Source organism: Drosophila grimshawi, unplaced genomic scaffold (genome assembly GCF_018153295.1).
Source record: "Drosophila grimshawi isolate 15287-2541.00 unplaced genomic scaffold, ASM1815329v1 contig_1006, whole genome shotgun sequence".
In the NCBI taxonomy this organism is placed as follows: Eukaryota; Metazoa; Arthropoda; class Insecta; order Diptera; family Drosophilidae; genus Drosophila; species Drosophila grimshawi.
In genome coordinates this window covers 1,931,661-1,950,423 of record NW_025062489.1, presented here as the reverse complement: position 1 = coordinate 1,950,423, position 18,763 = coordinate 1,931,661, and the positions used below count along the sequence as shown (strand labels likewise).

At 41.0% G+C, this 18,763-nt stretch overlaps 2 protein-coding genes across 2 annotated transcripts; both read left to right on the top strand.

Annotated features, from left to right (window-relative positions):
• The first annotated feature begins 426 nt into the window (after positions 1-426).
• On the top strand, positions 427-9,549 carry LOC6564926 (protein white). The gene is made up of 6 exons (XM_001991035.2): positions 427-805; positions 5,806-6,079; positions 6,603-7,257; positions 7,906-8,221; positions 8,334-8,465; positions 8,767-9,549. Exons 1-6 carry the CDS (start codon positions 734-736, stop codon positions 9,379-9,381), a joined length of 2,064 nt encoding a protein of 687 aa, XP_001991071.1. The 5' UTR covers positions 427-733; the 3' UTR covers positions 9,382-9,549.
• A 205-nt stretch (positions 9,550-9,754) lies between these two features.
• Positions 9,755-16,912, top strand: LOC6564925 (transmembrane protein 120 homolog). The gene is made up of 7 exons (XM_001991034.2): positions 9,755-10,585; positions 10,692-10,810; positions 14,775-14,904; positions 15,141-15,280; positions 15,366-15,583; positions 15,756-16,135; positions 16,275-16,912. The coding sequence occupies exons 1-7, from the start codon at positions 10,523-10,525 to the stop codon at positions 16,398-16,400; spliced, it is 1,176 nt and encodes a 391-aa protein (XP_001991070.1). The 5' UTR covers positions 9,755-10,522; the 3' UTR covers positions 16,401-16,912.
• Positions 16,913-18,763: the final 1,851 nt, after the last annotated feature.

The window sequence follows — 18,763 nt, the reverse complement described above, 5'->3', positions numbered from 1 at the left end:
TTTTTTAATGAAATCATTAAACACAATCCAAAGAAATAACAGTTTTTTTGGCTTTTTGCCTATCGATAATGTTATCGATAGCTAGCAGCAGGAAGCATCACAACGCGAACAAAAGAGGTAAAAGCAAAAGCAAATGCACTGATAACGGTGCACAGTGCGTAATGAGAAGAAGACAAAGATACTGTTTATGGCAGCAGACGGACGACTCGTCTCCTCTCTAATCAGCATGCAAATAGACGAAGCATTTGTTGTCGTGTTTGTTGTTGTCACTGAGCTTTTATCTGTTTGCACTCATCAAATTTCACTCATTGCCACCGCAAAAGGCAGCTCTGTCGCCGTTGCAGCGGCAGCGGCAGCGGCGGCGGCGGCGTCAACGTCAGCGTCAATGGCCGCCACAGTTAGCGACAGTTGCCGTTAGGTGCCGTCAGTCGCACAGTCTTTCAGCGTCAGTTGTGTTTTGTCAGCGCGTTCGTCACGAAGCCAAAGCGACGCCGCAGCGCCAGAAAGGAAAATAAAAACAAAACGGAAACAACAATAACAACTACAACAACAACAACAACAACGAGAAGAACGACAACGACAATAGGCAAATACAAATTACGAAAAGTGCCTGACTCAAAGTGAAGACTCGATTTGGTTTTGTTTTCTATTTTTTTTGTTTGTTGTTGTGTTAGCGCTAGTGTGTGTGTGTGTGTGTTGGTGTGTATGCCTATTGCATGAGCCAACTGACAAGATGGGCCAAGAGGATCAGGAGCTATTGATACGCGGCAGCAGCAAGCATCCCTCTACCGAGCAGTTGCACAATGTAAGTAATCAAAAGCAATAGCAGCACAAAGAAAATGTTGCATGCTTCCAGGCGACAGCAGCGTGTGAACTAACAGCTACTTTAGACCGTTCCACATTCGCGCCACAAACACCCCCCCCCCCAAACACACAAATCCCGCACTCACAGTATAAACCGCAAGCCGACGCATTGCATCAGCCATAAACAAGAATCTATAGAATCTATAGAAACTATGACACAGACTACCTAAGAGCGAAAGAGAGAGAGGGAGATGAGTGGAACGCATTATGCTAAACAAATGTTGCAACGCATGTAATTGGAGGCATGAATAATAAGTGTGTATAGAAATGCATTCACACAACAGCAACAATTGAACAATCAACAATCTGTACTCGTCTATTCTCGACGACCTTGATTTTCATTTGTGCTAGCATCCCCCACACACCCAAAACAGTCGTTGCCATTGTTCGAATACATATGAACATATTTACGTATATACATGTATATATATATATATATATATATATATACACTATTAAACAATCATTGCAACTAATCTATTACCAAATGTGCCGAATAACATGCTTATTTGTCAATTGAAATGTAAGCTACGGGTCTAAAGAATAATGAGTACATTAAAAAAAAAATAGCAAGAGAGAACGTATAAGATATATCCTAGACACGCCGAAGATTGCATACTCTTGCAGAGCGGAGTTCATCTCCTGCCATCTAAATTTCACAATTAATTTAAAATTCCGACCGATGCCAATTTGCACCAAAATATTCCTAAAAAATAATACGCAGAATTAGTCACAGAGCCCTATCGATCAAGAATACTGATATATACTGATCAAGAATACATATATTTACTTATAGAGTCGAAGACACTTCTTTCCATATTCTACAGTCTTTACGACCAAATTATAATACCCTTTGCACTTTATAATAACTCTTTTGTTTTCTTTACCAAAGTGCTATTCACATAAATAAAACAAAATACCAAAACTATCCAAAAAGGCTTTTCTTTTGCTTTTTAGATATAAAGAGTTAGGCAAGTAAAACTCATAGAATACTTAGATAAGTATGGATATTCTTAGACAAATACTTAAGCAGCAAACAAATAAAAAGTTTGCATTGATAACCTTTATTTACACATCTACACATCACGTTGTTTCAACTAGTTCAGTTTTGAATCCCTGACAGCTTGCATACTTAAGCACTGTTGGACTGCTTTCAGATAATGTTGCAACTACTATTTGATACACCTATGCTTTTGGCATATCAAGCAATGGATACAAATTGGTGCAGCGATGCATGCGAGTAGAGAAGACAGACAATATATATATATATATATATATATATATATATATGTATATATATATACAGAAGTGCATATCGCTTGGGTGTCAGATAACACATCTTTATAGTTATTGCCCTATCTCACAGCGTATTTGTATCTAACTACCTGAGTATCTGTAACTGTATCTTTCGACGCGTATCTGGCAAGTGTTTGACACATGTTCTATGCTCGCCAACTGAGTACTTGTTGTCATCGTCTTGGCTTCTTTCTGTTCGCATTCTTTGTGTGTTTTTTGTTTGCCTTTGTTTTTGTCTTTTATTGATATTGTTTAATCCACTCTTATCTGGGTCATTATTTGACTGGCCATTCTACATCAGCACCAGCATCTGTACTTGTATCTGTCTCTGAATCTTCGCCTTGGCAGCTCACGGTGCTGTCTGTCGAGTATCTCAATATCTTGGGCTCGTCTGTGTTGATTCTAGCCTTATAGGCTTTTGGCCCAGTCATGCAATCAGAATGAAGAAGAAGAAGGGCGTACATCACTTTTCGAGTTCTTATTTGCAGAGAGAACGGCTCGGATATAGTTTTATTTTAATCCATATTATATTCAACTGCATTACATTTACATAATAAAATTTAAATTGATTTTGGTTTTCTTTAACTTTTTCTTGGTAAAGTCGAGTAGAAAATTAATTCGATTAAATTAATTTTTTCACAGCTTTTTCCTTTGTAGATGTTCTCTTTTATCGCTGATAGTTCAAGTTCCATTAAAACTCAAAATTTTGGTTAATGTTGAGCAAAGTGTTTTTTCCCAAGTTCTTGCCAAACTTTAGCTTATTTACCTTTCCAACAGAAAGTCCATCTCCTTGAAATCGGATTTAAAAATGAACAAGAAAGTTTTTGGACCACGGCCTGCAAGACTAGGTAATCTTCGGTATGCTTCAAATAGTTGAACCTTCTCCTTAAATAAATATTAAAGTTCACATTTAAGGTCTCGGCTGAAATTAAACGAAACCTTTGGCGCCAAGCAGTTTCTGTATTTCTTGGAATTACGTCTTAGTATAAGCCTTCGAGCACTTCCTGATCTTGGTTGTTTCGAGAAGTCCGCAAGTTTCCAATCAATATATAATTCACATTTGTCCACCTCAAGCTTTGCTCCTCGCATTTCCAGGAACACAAATTTCGTCATCTTTATCCACCTATATATATATATATATATACTTATATATGTATGAATGTATGTACATACCGGTTGAGCCCATGGGTAGGGCTTCCAGAGACTGAAACCAGAGCTCACCGCCCACATTGTCCGTTGCGGTTGTTGTCTCCACTACAAACCTCCATCCCACCCACTCCAGCCCACTCGCAGCTCAGGCGGTCCAGCGCTGGCTTGCAGGGTTTCCATGCCTGGCGGCCCCGTCTCCGTTGGGGAGAGTCGGAGGTGGGCGCTAATTGACGGCGTCGCGGCAGACTGATGGCCGCAATATGAAAAGCTTTCTGCGTTTCACCTAACGCAATCATAATAATTTGTATAAATAATCATCAAAATTAAGCAAAAGCTGCTGGCGATGCAAACAACATTGAGCTATTGTGTGTGTGTGTGTGTGTGTGTGTGCGAGGGTGTGTATCCACTCTCTCTGTCTCTGTCTCTGTGTCTGTCCCTGTTTTCCTCTGTCCCAAGAATCGGTCATTCATTCAATCCCGAAAATGTCGCCCTGGCTATTAATAATGCGGCTCGTTCAAGTCCTGTTTGCTGCTCTCTGCTGTTGCTGCCACTTCGTCTTTTACTTCTTCATCTTCTCGGTCGCTTCTTCTTCTTCTTCTGGCTGCTCATCTTCTTCTTCTTCTTCTTCTTCTTGCTGTTGTTGTTGTCCGTTGCATTTCAATTTGGCTCGAGAAATTGGAGGCGGCCACGTCGAGGTAAACGCGAAAAATTTAATATCCGTTACATGTGGCAGAAACTGTGGGTGGTGGATGGGTGGTATTTGGATGGTGCTTTTGGTTTGGTATGTGGTGCGATGTTGTGCGCCACGGCACGGAATGCTGCACGGCCCCAGCAAAATTGTTTTCACAACAAATGAGGCCGAAAAATGTTATTAAAAAGTTTTTCCTGTATTTATTTGCTTATGTTGTGTTCACATTTTTGTTATTGTTGCTGCTGCTGCCGTTGTTGTCCTTGTTGTTGTTGTTGTTGTTGTTGTTATTGTTATTTCCATTTTCTTTGGCGTTGCTTAAGTGTGTGTTGCTATAATATCTTGTTATCTGCACTCCTCTCGGACGCTCCCGAGCTTGAGTTCAGTTTGACCCGCGGTCTGTATTTTACATTTCATATTTATTTAATTTTTCGTACTTTCTACTTTGGGCTTTGTTGAATCACTTTTTTAGCTGCTGTGGCAACGCTTTTGGGCGCAGCCAGCAGGCATATCTGTTTTGACCGCCAGATGTCGCTAGTCGCAACCTTGTTTGTAATTACCTGAAGTAAGCACAGTTTGAGCATGGAAACTAAGTATTTGAATGCTGTTAATGATTATTAATGCTGTTAATGTAATACAGCAGTGAATGTAAATATAAATTCGTCAACTCACAGAACTTAAGTCTTAAGTCTTAAGTCTTCAATAAAGTTTGTTGCCAACTTACTTTTAGTTTTAAAGAACTTCAGCTGGCTATGCGATTGCAGACGTTATTAATTAAGCTTAAATGCCTATGACTATGCACATATAAACAACTTGTTAATGGCATTCTGCAAGAATGAGCCATAATTTAATAATTAATAGTTTCAAGGCAATATTCTAGGTAAATTTAGTAAAATACTATGGAAGTTGGACTAGAACTAAGCGATTTATTTTGTGACCAATAACAAGAAATCGAGCAAACAAGATCAACGTTAGAAAAACAAATGCGTAATGTATGCTAAGTAAATTACGCAATGCTCAATTGGTCAATCAATTGACGCTGCTGGGACACTCAGACACTCAAAGGACACTCAGCGAAGCATTCAAAACTGATTCAATGCACTCGAATAGAACATTTCGAAGGCAAACTTTGGCACTCATTCACTCACTTGCCACTCGGGGCAAGTCACCTTCAAATGGCAATAATGTTGCTAACAATGTCCCAAGCTCAAACCCTCGCCGACCCGTAAAGCTCAATAATAAAAAAAAGAAACAAAAAACAAAAAACGCAATTCAAGCCCTCAATCTGAATCCGGGTGCGATTTGCATTTACGCCGGGCAATTGTCTTACGAAGTGGCAACATGGCCAGCCTTTCTATCTCTATCTCTGTCTCTATCACTAGCTCTTGCCCTCTCATTCTATCACTCTCTCAACTGCGAACAGCTCCGACACCGTCTGCGGCTTATGGCCGCCCTAATTTGCACATTTTAAATGGTCGAGTCTCGGGTCTTTCAACTTGCCAGAGTTCGCCTCGTCCCTCGAAAAACTTGGCCATTTTTTTTATTTTGATGAAACTCAGGCAAAAGCATCGCCATCCCCCCGCCACGCCCCATTTTTATTTAGGAATTGGTCGTAAGTAGGCGTTGGGATTAGCACGCCGAAAAGATTTACGCGTCGTCGCCCTTTTTTATGGGCGCAAGTTTTTAGCTATTCGCGTTAAATTGAAAAGTTTTCAAACCTTTTTGCCCCGAACAACAACCCTGCCAAGCACAACACTCACATTCACCCATTGCCAACTCTACATCTATCTCTATCCAACTGACAACAGGGGGAGCCCGCAACGGCGACATCAACGTCGATGGCGCCCACTTCGCAGAGCTGCATTAGCCAAAGCTTTGGCCAGGCCAAGAACTATGGCTCGTTCAGCAGATCCGATGACACACAGTTGCCGGAGACGCTCACCTATGCCTGGCACAATGTCGACATCTTTGGTGCAGTCCATCAGCCGGGATCCAATTGGCGCCAGCTTGTGAATCGCACCCGTGGACTCTTCTGCAACGAGCGACATATTCCTGCACCGCGCAAGCATCTCCTTAAAAATGGTAAAAGCATTATTCTACTCTTCACTAAACACCACAAAAAAAAAAAAAACAAAATAATAATAAACGAAAGAAGCGAAAAAAATCATGGTTTATTCGAAATTAAATTCGATTTGCCATATACTATTTTTCATAATATTTGTTTAAAATTTATATTCACGTTTTCAATCAAAATCTTTTTTTGCGACATTAGTACAAAAACAAAATTAAATTGCTTTATTTGCACACACAATTTTTGTTCATTGTTGAAACAAATTGAATTGCTTTGTTGCTTTGTTTTTATATCTGAATTTGATGTTTTCAATTTTTATGCGACCAGCCAAAAATATATTTTCTGCTCAATATTTAGCTATTTCTAAATCTGTATGCAAATAGTATTTTAGCTATTTTGGTTTACATAAAATTTGCGTAAAGCTATATTTTTAAGTACATCATAATAGCCTCGTATTATCTACTGTTTTCCTTGGAATTGAAATCAAGCTGTTACTCTATCTGTACACCCATTTCCTGGTCTTCTCATCCACAGTTTGCGGCGTGGCCTATCCGGGTGAACTGTTGGCTGTAATGGGCAGCTCCGGTGCCGGCAAGACGACCCTATTGAACGCGTTAGCCTTTAGGTCGCCGCAGGGAGTTCAGGTGTCGCCGTCGAGCGTGCGACTGCTCAATGGCCAGCCGGTGGATGCCAAGGAGATGCAGGCACGGTGCGCCTATGTGCAACAGGATGATCTATTCATTGGCTCACTGACGGCTCGGGAGCATCTCATCTTCCAGGCGATGGTGCGCATGCCACGGCATTTGACCTTTCGCCAGCGGGTGGCGCGTGTCGATCAGGTCATCCAGGAGCTGTCGCTGAGCAAGTGCCAGCATACGATTATTGGGGTGCCTGGACGTGTCAAGGGGCTGTCTGGCGGTGAGCGGAAGCGTTTGGCCTTTGCCTCGGAGGCACTCACCGATCCGCCGCTGTTGATTTGCGATGAGCCCACATCGGGTCTTGACTCGTTTACCGCTCACAGCGTCGTCCAGGTGCTCAAAAAGCTGTCGGAGAAGGGCAAAACCGTTATACTGACCATACATCAGCCATCGTCGGAGCTGTTTGAGCTGTTCGACAAGATACTCCTCATCGCCGAGGGTCGTGTCGCATTCCTTGGCACACCAAGCGAGGCTGTCGATTTCTTCTCCTAGTAAGTACTTGCAAACTAATCACAACACGTATTGTAATTTAAGCAGTCAAGTTGCTTGCATTTTACGATTTAAGACCGGTTCAGAAATGAAGGTGAACACTTTCTGGACAGAGAATTCATTTGGAGGTCAAAATATGACCAAGCATGAAAATTGGGTCAGTTTCGGCAAACTTATACTTAAAAAAGTTTCCCCTGATTCTTTCTGAGTTCAAAAGTTGCTCTCAATTCTTCAACAAGTAAAGACGCACTCGCGCATAATAAAGATAATCCATAATCAGAAACTGCGTTTAACTCTTCATTTTTCCACGCTATTTACAACACTTTCTATCCCTAAAAAACGGAGTGCCCTATTATTTTAGATAGTTCTAAAATCACAACAACCAAAAAGTTCTACTGAAATGCTGTCTATTGTCTATAAGGGGGAAAATACTTTCTACTTTCTTCACTTGTGTTTTTAATATAAATGTAAATTTTAAGAAATCCTGTATACATAAATTGATCATAATTTGTAAGTTTAATCAGTTTATTATTTTCGATGAATCGATGAAAAGTTTCGTTGAATTATTTTCAAAGAAGGAAAAACGATGAATGCCGCGATCCCTTCCTCTCTGTTCCATCCATTGATTGAACTCAACTCGTTCCCCACAGTGTTGGCGCCCAGTGTCCGACCAACTACAATCCGGCCGACTTCTATGTGCAGGTGCTGGCGATTGTGCCAGGCCGGGAGCTGGAGTCGCGTGAGCGAATTGCCAAGATTTGCGATAACTTCGCCATTAGCAAGGTGGCGCGGGATATGGAGCAGCTGTTGGCTGCCAAGGCCCAAACGCAGCCGTTGGAACAGCCCGAGAATGGATATACATACAAGGCGACATGGTTTATGCAATTCCGTGCCGTACTCTGGCGCTCCTGGCTCTCCGTGCTGAAGGAGCCACTGCTCGTGAAAGTGCGACTCATACAAACAACGGTGAGATGCACACAAGTCCCCACCTCACCATGCTACCACTTTCTCTCTCTCTCTCTCTCTCTCTCTCTCTGTCTCCTTGTTCTTTTGCTAATGTTTCAAACCCTATTTTTAGATGGTAGCTGTGCTAATTGGGCTGATCTTTCTGGGCCAGCAGCTTACGCAGGTGGGCGTGATGAACATCAACGGAGCCATCTTTCTCTTCCTGACAAACATGACATTTCAGAATGTGTTTGCCACCATTAATGTAAGCATTCCCTTTTGTATGTACATATGTATGTATGTGTATATCAATATTGAACCATTGAACTTTTCTATAATTTAGTTACAGCATAGATAGTCATAATTAAATATATATATTTATTCATTAAAAAATAAAGAAAAGTTTTTATCTGAGAGAAACATCCCAAAATATATATGTTCATGTTATATTGATCTTAAAGTTTTAGTTGAAATATTAAATTCATTATTTTCATTAATTATGTGTGTATATCGAACTTTAAGTATCTGTTTATCGGTTTCATTTTGGCTTTTACTGTCTCTTTCAGGTGTTTACGTCGGAGCTGCCCGTGTTTATGAGGGAGTCGCGCAGTCGCCTTTATCGATGCGACACCTACTTTCTGGGCAAGACTATAGCTGAATTGCCGTTGTTTTTAACCGTGCCGCTTGTGTTCACAGCGATTGCATATCCGATGATTGGTCTGCGGGCGGGTGCGCTGCACTTTTTCAACTGCCTGGCGCTGGTCACACTAGTGGCCAATGTGTCCACCTCGTTTGGCTACTTGATATCCTGTGCCAGTTCCTCAACATCGATGGCGCTCTCGGTGGGTCCGCCTGTTATCATTCCATTTCTGCTTTTCGGTGGGTTCTTCCTCAACTCAGGTTCGGTGCCCATCTATCTGAAATGGTTGTCCTATCTGTCCTGGTTCCGTTACGCCAACGAGGGCCTGCTAATCAATCAATGGGCCGATGTGGAGGCCGGCGAGATTAGCTGCACCTCCTCAAACACAACGTGTCCCAGCTCCGGCAAGGTTATACTGGAAACGCTAAACTTCTCGGCCGCAGATCTGCCGCTCGACTATGTCGGATTGGCCCTGCTCATTGTTTGCTTTCGTGGATTCGCCTACTTGGCGCTGCGATTGCGCGCCAGGCGCAAGGAGTGACGCCGCCAGCTAATGTTTACATATGCACATGTATAAATTATAAATGATTTTTTTTTAAATTTTTATTACTTTTGTGTCAAACATAGACGAAAAAACTATGCTATGAAAACTACATTTAATGTTAGTAGGCGATTAAATATGCTTTATACACACAACGAAGAAAAAAACAAAAAATCAATCTCACTTCAAACCACATTCAGCACAAGCATTAACAAAATTTCAAAACGAGCGCCACTGCAAATCCACCATAGAGCAGAAACTCACCACCGAAGCGAAAGCTACCTTTGTAAAAGCATACACAGTCCGTAAGTAAGCACAAGACAGAAATAGCTAGCAAAATGTAATCCATTGATAAGAGCGACACAACCATAGTGTGCGAAGTGCGACGCAACAAGCAAGCGGTGGCTGCTGCGCGACTCTTTGCTCACATTCTTTTTTTGTTGCGCTCAACCAAAGCAAAATAAAATTATTGTTTGGTGCGAGTGTGCTCTGGCTGCGGCGGTTGGTCGTGTTTGTTTAATCTAATCAGAAGGCCCGTCTCAAAAACTAAGTCTTAAATATTTAAAATTAAGTGTCGCCAACGCACTGCATGCAGTTATCCATCGCTGCCGCTACCGCTGCCTCAGTTTCAGCCTCAGCCTCAGCTCGCCGCACTGCCAATTGGATCGCCGCTAAAATATTATTATTGCTATTGCCGCCGCCGTAGTGTTTAGTTCAGATTTAGTAACCGCACGGCGTAAGCGTCGCTGCTCCGCTCAAATTGTATTTTAAATACAAAAAACGAAAACCAACAAGCTGCAGAAGCAGAAGCGCGTTTTAATTTAACCAATAATTCAGTTGGAGTTCTGATAAGTGGCCGAATCGAATCGAAACGGTGTGCAGCGAAATAGAAATCGAGGCGAATTGCCTGCGTTGCGGCCAATTGATTTTTCACCAAATACCAAATATTTTGGGTAGACGGCGCATTCGCCCCACGACGAGAGCCGGCAATTTACCCTCCCTACTCCCCACACCCACCCTCCCCTTTGCCAGAGGGACGGCCCTAACCTCAAAACAGCTGTTGCATACCAGCGGCCAGCAAAACGTGTAAAGCAAATCTTGGAGCAATAACAACAACAACCATATCCATAATCATCACAATATGGACATCGAGACGCTTCGCAGTGAATGGGATGAACTCAATCGCGAGTACACCGAGCTTGAGGTGAGTCTTTTTTGTGGTTTTTGTTGTTGTTGTTCTTCATCTTCTTGTCTGCACCTTGAAACGGTTGCTATTAAAAATACATAAATACATATTTTGCCTTTTGTAGACGTGCAACAGACGCTACATTGAGCTGCTGGAACAGCTGTATCAACACCAGCAGAAATGCTTCAACGAGATCAAACATCAGCGATATCGCATGAATCAAATAACGGCCTCGATGCGACAGTGAGTATGAGAATGACAAAGCAATCCCTAAGTACCAAAAAGCCAACCCTTCTACAATATTTTCATGTACTTTGTACACTTTAAAGTAAATACATACACACATTTATTATAGGGTTGGGTTATGAAAGTTCGCATATATATTTATATACAGACACGGACATATTAACTTGCTAGAAATGGTCGCGTGACACGAGTTGATGACTTAAAACATTATTATTCGTTGTAGCTGCATAAAATGGTGAATGAACTCGAAAGAAATTTAAAGAAAAGATATCAGGAAAAATATACTTAAATTTTTAGTATTTTATTTATTCAATGTTGACGCAGAAAATGTTTGAAAAGTTATAAATAATGAAGACAAATATATACATTTAAATAGAAAATATATATATTCATATAGAAATAGTGCCATTAAATGCCTTTTACACTATGTTTCGGCTATTAAGAAAACTCGTTAAGCTTTGCATCGCTATGCATTTGAAATGTGCTCGCTGACACTCGAATTCGTTACATTGCCATGGCTATTATAGCCATAATGAGCAACACCATTTTGAAGTTTTCCAATTGGAATTGGAATTTGATATCAATCAGTTATTGCTGGCAGCAAGTTTCCTACCCATGCTTTCTTATCGGACTCGCTCACACACACACACTTATTTTGTTTTCTTGTGGCTTATCAATCAGAACTGTAAAACACATGTATAGCGGCAATTAGTCAGAAAGGTGAGCCTTATCAGGTCTTATTTAGGCTAACGGCTGGCAGTCTCGTATCTATATTTGTATGTGTGTTTCTTCGTTGGCTAGTTGCTTCTAGCCTGGCTCCAATTAGTTTTTACAACTGTGTTTCTTTCGATAAAAACAAAGCTGTGATAAAACCACGCGTAGACTTTGCTCCACAAACTGATGCTTTTGGGCATTTTTATTGCCATGGTCAGTGGCATAACATTTTTATTATTGTTTTTTTTTTTTTGTAATTGAACCTTTGACCAGTTAGCCGCTCTTCCTTCTCCCCTCCACCTCTCTTCGCCGCCCTTGACCCTATACTGGCGTGGCGCCTGAAGCGTAAACTAAAACAACATCGATCTCAACTCGCAAGCAAAACAAATATTAAAAACCAAACAAGAAAATATGATTGACCGAAAATAATAAAAATAAACAAAACTAAACTCGATGACCAGCTGTTTGACAGTGGGGCAAATATGCTGAGCATAAGGAAAATGAATTATTACATTTAATCCAAATTTGAGACTTTCATATAATTTTATAATGTTAAGTTTCTCTACAGACAAATTACACCTCATGAAATTATAACTATTGGTCGCCCCATGTGATCTTATTCTCTAATTTATAATGAAATAATTATAATCGAAAAAATTGTATTATTTTGTGTAGTGAATTTTGAAACGATTGAACATTTTGCAATATTGATCACAAGTTCAGCAAGCTGAGGCCCACTGTGCTTGCAAGGCCAAGTTGTACCTGTGCTTGTTGTTGTTGTCATAACAGTTGCGAAGTTTTTGTGTTATGTGTGTCACTGATCGCCTGATGAGAAAGAGAACGAGAGAGAGAGAGAGTGAGTGGAGCACATACACGAACGCTGTGAGCGCACAAAATAAAGCTTTGCCTCTTTCCACCTCGCTCTTACGCGCGCATACAAGAATACTTGGCAAAGCGGAGCGAGCAGCACCGCGTATATTTGCGTGCGTGTGTGTGTGTGCGTGTGTGTAGCTGATTGCGTGCTTTGCACTGTCCCCGCTCTGCCGACACCGTTTTTCTTTAGCTTGCTCTTGCCACAATGACCTTGCGCTCAGCTGTCTCTGTTTGCCAGATTTACGCTACGCACACGTAAAAGACAAATATATAGAACATGACATGATTTTGAACTGTCCAAAATAAATTAATGTACATAAATAAAATAAAAAACACAAACTATTAAAAACTAGCGCTACAAATGTGACAGTAAAAAGTTCGCCTTGCGTTTTCGCCAAATTCATCTTATTTGAAAAAATGGAAATTGTTGGCGCAACTGCTGCTGGCTTCTAGTACGCTACAATTACTGCCGGTGGTTGTTGTACTCTATTATTGCAGTTCATTATTTTAGCGTAACGGTTCGTTTGCTTATGTACGAAGGTGCATACAGGCACACACACACACACACACACTCACACTCACATACATGCATGCATGCTTGCTTGTGTGTTTGTTCTGGTCAGCTGAAGGTGTGCAATGTGCACACACAATCAACAGCAAAATCAGCAACAACAACAACAACAACAACAGCAACAGCAATTGAATTGCAACATTTGCTTTTCAAAACCGGCGTCAAGTGCGCCCGTTAATGACAGCAACGCCTTTCAGAGGCGACTTTGGCGCGTGTGCAAATGGAAAACAATAAAAATAAAATTAATTAATTAATTAAAGGAAAATACCAATCAAAAACCAATCCAAATAGGCCCATTTTTAGTCATTCATAATGTTTTTAGTATGAGTGACAAATCGATCAAATTTTTCGATCGCTGGCGAACTTCCGCACTTACATAATCATAAACTGATATTCATATTTACAAAAAAAAAATATATATATAAGAAATTCTAGATTATTCCCCGTACATATAAAATTCGAGCACATACATACATACATATGTTTATTTAGATTTTCTTGGGCTGTGGGCACTTCCCATATCACTTTTGGGTCGCTTATCAGCGTTGCCATTTTATACTATTTATTAGGTGTTTAAAAATAAAAACATGAATTATGCAAGCTATTGACAAAATTGCCAGCAAGTCGAATAAATAACAAAATAGAAAGCACATATGCACATCATATGTTCATTTGTCCATACATATATATATATATATATATATATATATATATATATATAGATATAGGTAACTATCAATAATGCCTAAATTGAACTTTGACGTGCTGCAAATTAAAATTGGCGTGTACCGAGCGCGGTGTTTATAATTGATATCGACGAGCAGTCTCCATTCCCCTCTTTGAAATCAAGTATAAATAATATTTATGCAAATTGCAAGGCATCTGATGCAACATCGAACCCATTGACCATTGACCATTGACCCAACTAACGCCAAGCACCTGCATTTTCCGAGTGAATGAGTCATCGTATTGCAACTGATACCTGCAACAGATCGATACAAATGTTGTAAATGTTGTTGCTATGTGCAAGTTGTCAGCTATGAAATGGTTTTTTACCCCATGCAATCACACATTCTCAATTGAAAATAATATTATTATTAAATCAATTTTTAAGAAATATACAAATATGCGAAGAAGCGAGAGCCCGCTAGGAGATACCTCGAACCCAGAGTATAGTTGCTAATTGCTAATTGTAGTTTGCTCAGTATAAAAGCTCATTCTGTCTTCTTAATATGCCGCCGGATATTATATAAATATAATATTAGAATTGCGTCTTTAGAATTGTGTCCCATGTAGCTACCGGAAATCGACTTTTACCGATACATGTACAATGTGGCAATTGCCGATAAAACAAAATAAACTTACTCTATTTATGGAACACGAGAACTTATAGTCTTTGGCTCTTATTGCTTCAGAGATTGGCTTGCTCTACTTATAGATGTACTCTATGGAATCTGTTTATATATACTCAATGGGGTATGAGATGCTTCTTTCCGCCTGTGACACACTTTTGCACAACTTCATTAAATCCTTTTTCCAATATTGAATGGGTTATCGATGTTTGACAAATCGTACATATATCCTAGATGAGATCATCGAAAAAGAATTGCATTTTAATTATGACACAATAATGCCCTTTATTTACTTAACTGTTTGAAATGATGATGGACATCATCGGGTTCGACAAAGTGATTTATGACACAACTATTTGAATGCGCCAAGAAAAGTCCATTTATAATTTGATAAGCTTTCAGCTTTCTGAAATAATTAACAAAAAATCAATTTTGATTTGCTTGATTACAGATTTAAAGGGCCAGTTGGCGGCGAGGAGAAGGAGAAGATCGATGATCTGCAGAAGATGTCGCTGAAGCGGAAGGCTCAGCTGCATGAAATTGAGCAATCGCTGCCAGCAAAATCTGGTCGCTACCTGCAGGTGAGTTGAGAGTTCAAAGTTCAGAGCTGAGAGCTGAGAGCTGAGAGTTCACAGTTGAAAGTTGAAAGCGAATTGGATTTGCACAAAGTTTGCGTAAGCGACAATTTGTGTCGCTTGTTGAATGTCGTCGACTTCGCTTAAGTTTGTGTCAATTTGTGTTCATGTTAATGTTTTTCTTCTTGTTGTTGTTGTTGTTATTTTTATTTTTATTTTTATTTTTTTATTTTTTGCCATAGATTATCCTGGGCGATGTGAACGTCTCAATTCTGAACAGAAACGACAAAGTTCGCTACAAAGATGACTATGAAAAGTTTAAATTAATACTCAACGTAATTGGACTGATAATGGCGTTTTTCAATTTGATATTCAACTACAGGTAAGACTGGTGATAATCTTTCATTTAAGGAACCACTACCGTCCCCGTCCATTAGCATCATAACAATATACTTATGCGTCCACAGAGCCCTGGAGCTGGCCTTCATATTTCTGCTGGTGTGGTACTATTGCACGCTGACCATACGCGAGTCCATACTGAAGGTGAATGGCTCTCGGATAAAGGGCTGGTGGCGTGCCCATCATTTCATCTCAACGGTCGCTGCTGGTGTGCTCCTCGTCTGGCCCCAGGGCGAGCACTGGCAGCTCTTCCGCCTGCAGTTCATGTACTTTAATGTGTACATCAGTAAGTAAACCAAACCAAACCAAACCAAACCAAACCAAACCAAACTGAACCGAATCGAACCAAACGAAACGAAACGAAACGAAACGAAAACCGAAAACCAAAGAAAACCATTCCGATTCGCTTAATGAATTCACGTTCGAATGCTTTCGTTTCTTGCACTCGTCCATTGCAGGCATTGTGCAGTATTTGCAGTTTGGCTACCAGAAGGGACTCCTGTATCGACTCAAGGCGCTGGGCGAGCGCCACAATATGGACATTACCATTGAGGGCTTTCATTCGTGGATGTGGCGCGGTTTGAGCTTCCTTTTGCCGTTCCTCTTCATTGGGTACGCCTTTCAGGCCTACAACGCCTGGACGCTCTTCAAACTGGCATATTATCCGCCAGATGCCCCGTGGCATGTGTCTGTCATGTGCGGGCTCTTTCTGTTGCTCTTCTGCGGCAACATTGCCACCACCATGTGGGTGGTGCCCGAGAAAATACGCGAGCGTGCCAAGGAGCGTTATCGATTGCAGAGCATGGGCAAGTCCATGAAGCTCAGCAAGGAGATGAAGGTAAGCTATTTTTGTTTATCAAGAAAAAATGATCGACAATCATGCTCAAAATAATGAAAATCTTTTGAATGCAGTAACATTAACATCTGCAAAACTCTCTTTAATACTAAATTCTCGTATCACTCCTTAATATTTGCAGAACAGCGCCAGTGATTTGGACATATCGGGCAACTCGCAGACTGCGACTGTGATTGCGCCACCGCTCGTTGCATCCACAGCGGCGGAAACGTCAACGTCAACGGCAACAGAGAAAAAGGCGAACTAAAGCATTTCTGAGCATTTCTAGTGCTCAGTCTAATTGTCTATTTCATATTGTTGTTGTTTTTTTTTTTTATTTTCTGCTACTTAGTTTGCACACCTATTTATTCATCTTGCTTTAAGCTGAAGTTTCGGCAACTTATCTTTATTATTCCCTTTCGGTTTATCGCACTCATTGATTTTTCCTCCATATTCTACTTTGAACAGCAACTTAGCCAAGGCATTCATTTAATGTGGGAGGGGAACAAATAGGAAAACAAATGCTGTAAATTTATACTATGTACATTATTTTTTTTTTTTTCAATTCTTAGGTATACGTATATATATATAAACATATATATTATAATTATTTTTTTTTGACTTGCTTGTAGAGATAATGCAAAGAAGAAACGTGAAATGAAATTGTAAAGTTTTGTGTGCATGAGAAGCAAATTGATACTGAATGAAAAGAAATTGCACCACAACAAAATAAACAGAGGCAAAAGAAAAGAATTGATTGCAAGAGAAGTAACAAACAAACGTGATGCTTTTTTCTTTTTGTGTACTGGGCTGCTGGTGGTGTAGTGGGGTACTGTGGCTGGGTGGAATTGTTGCAGAAATGTGTTTTCGGCAACCAGTGTGAGTGAGTGTGTGTGTGTGAGTGTGTGAGTGTGTGAGTGTGTGAGTGTGTGAGTGTGTGATAAACGCAACTGCAATTGCATTGGTGACATTGACCACAAATCATTGAATTGCGTGTTCAGCAGCGGCATTTCAAGTTGACCATCATCGTTTTGGCCTCGTCTAAAACTCCTCAAATTGCGGAATTCAATTGCAGCGCGTTTTCAATGTATGTATAAATCATAGATCATTTTATAGCTGAAGCGCATAACGAGAGTACTAGAGAGATACTATATTCAATACCAAAGTGATAACGTCTTAATTGTGCCTTGTTTGCTTTGGTACTTTTAGCTGACATTAAAATTGTTAACATTACTGACCCCGACCCTACCAAATGGCTTTCGGAGTGCTTCAATTAAATTCGGTGTCTCCACAATTTTTATTATACTCTGTACCCTTTTAAATATTTGCCAAGCAGGGTATCTTGAAGTCGTGAAAACATATGAAACTTGCAGACGAAAGTATCTCCCACAAAGTATATACATACATGCATATATGCTCGATCAGCAGCAAGAGTTGAAGATCATTTCTGGTTAGTCACGTCGTCTTCAGCATAATATTTTTGAAACCAAATTTCATCAATAAGCATACAAATTGTTTGGTACAGGGTGTTGCCAAGTCGAGCAGTTTGTGAGTCACTTGAGTAGAGCACTCTTTCTTGTCGCTTTTTTGTCTTAGGCTCCAATTTAATTGTGTTTTCTGCGATTTGAGCTCTGCCGCCTGAAAGTGGACCTGGACCTAGACCTGGACCAGGACCAGGACCAAGACCAGCACCGTCTGATTGCCCGAGTGATTCAATTTGCTTAGGCGGTGGATGCGTCTACAAAGACAAACGGGGGAGCGACAAAGGTGGATGTGGAGATGGAGATGGAAGGGTGCTTGGCATCTCTTGTTTTACTGGCGGCCATTAATGCGGCTGTCGTCTGGCTGTTTTTGCAACAAAAGCCCTGCAATGCGGCAAAAGCGGCGGTTTTTGTGCACCAACGTTTCCTCGCCATTTGGCCAACGCCCCCGCCTCACCCCTAGCCCATTGGTGTGGGCTGTGTGGGCTGTAACCGCAACCGCAGCACAGGCGGTCATTGAGGGTACATCCTGTCCCGTTCGCCCGCTCGCCTGTCCTCGTTCTCGTCGTCGTCGTCGTCCTCGTCCTGGCCATTTGCTTGTCGCGCTGCCGCAGCCTAATTTGGCGAGAGTTCATTAATTGCGTAAACGGCGCGCGCTTTTAATTATGTCGAACGGCGGCTCTGACGCACCCTGGCTCCAAGCTCTTTGACCGGCGGAATGAGTCTGTGGGGAGGTGGAGAGGGTGGGGGTGGGGGTGGGTATGCAGGAGTAATAGTCGTTGCCGTAGTAGTCATAGTCGCAGTTGTTGTAGGAGCCGGCAATTCTGGTCACGGTCCGGGCGTATTTTGTGCATTTGTGGCATTGTTTGCATTGTTGTGCAGTCCAGCCAGTTGCTCTTTGCCGCGTTGGTTGCCTGTTTTTCTGCGGCACCGACGGAATTGACGACTTTTGGTCGATCCAGCCGCAAAGCACATCATTCCATGTCATGCAACAAAGTGTGTGTGTGTGTGTGGCTCTTGTGCGATTATCATTTATTGCAACCGCATACGGGAAATTACATTGGCATTCTGAAGTGCGTAATTCGTTAATTTGATAAGCATACGCCATGTTAAACAGTCGATTGAATAGTCCAATGGCAACAAAAATTGG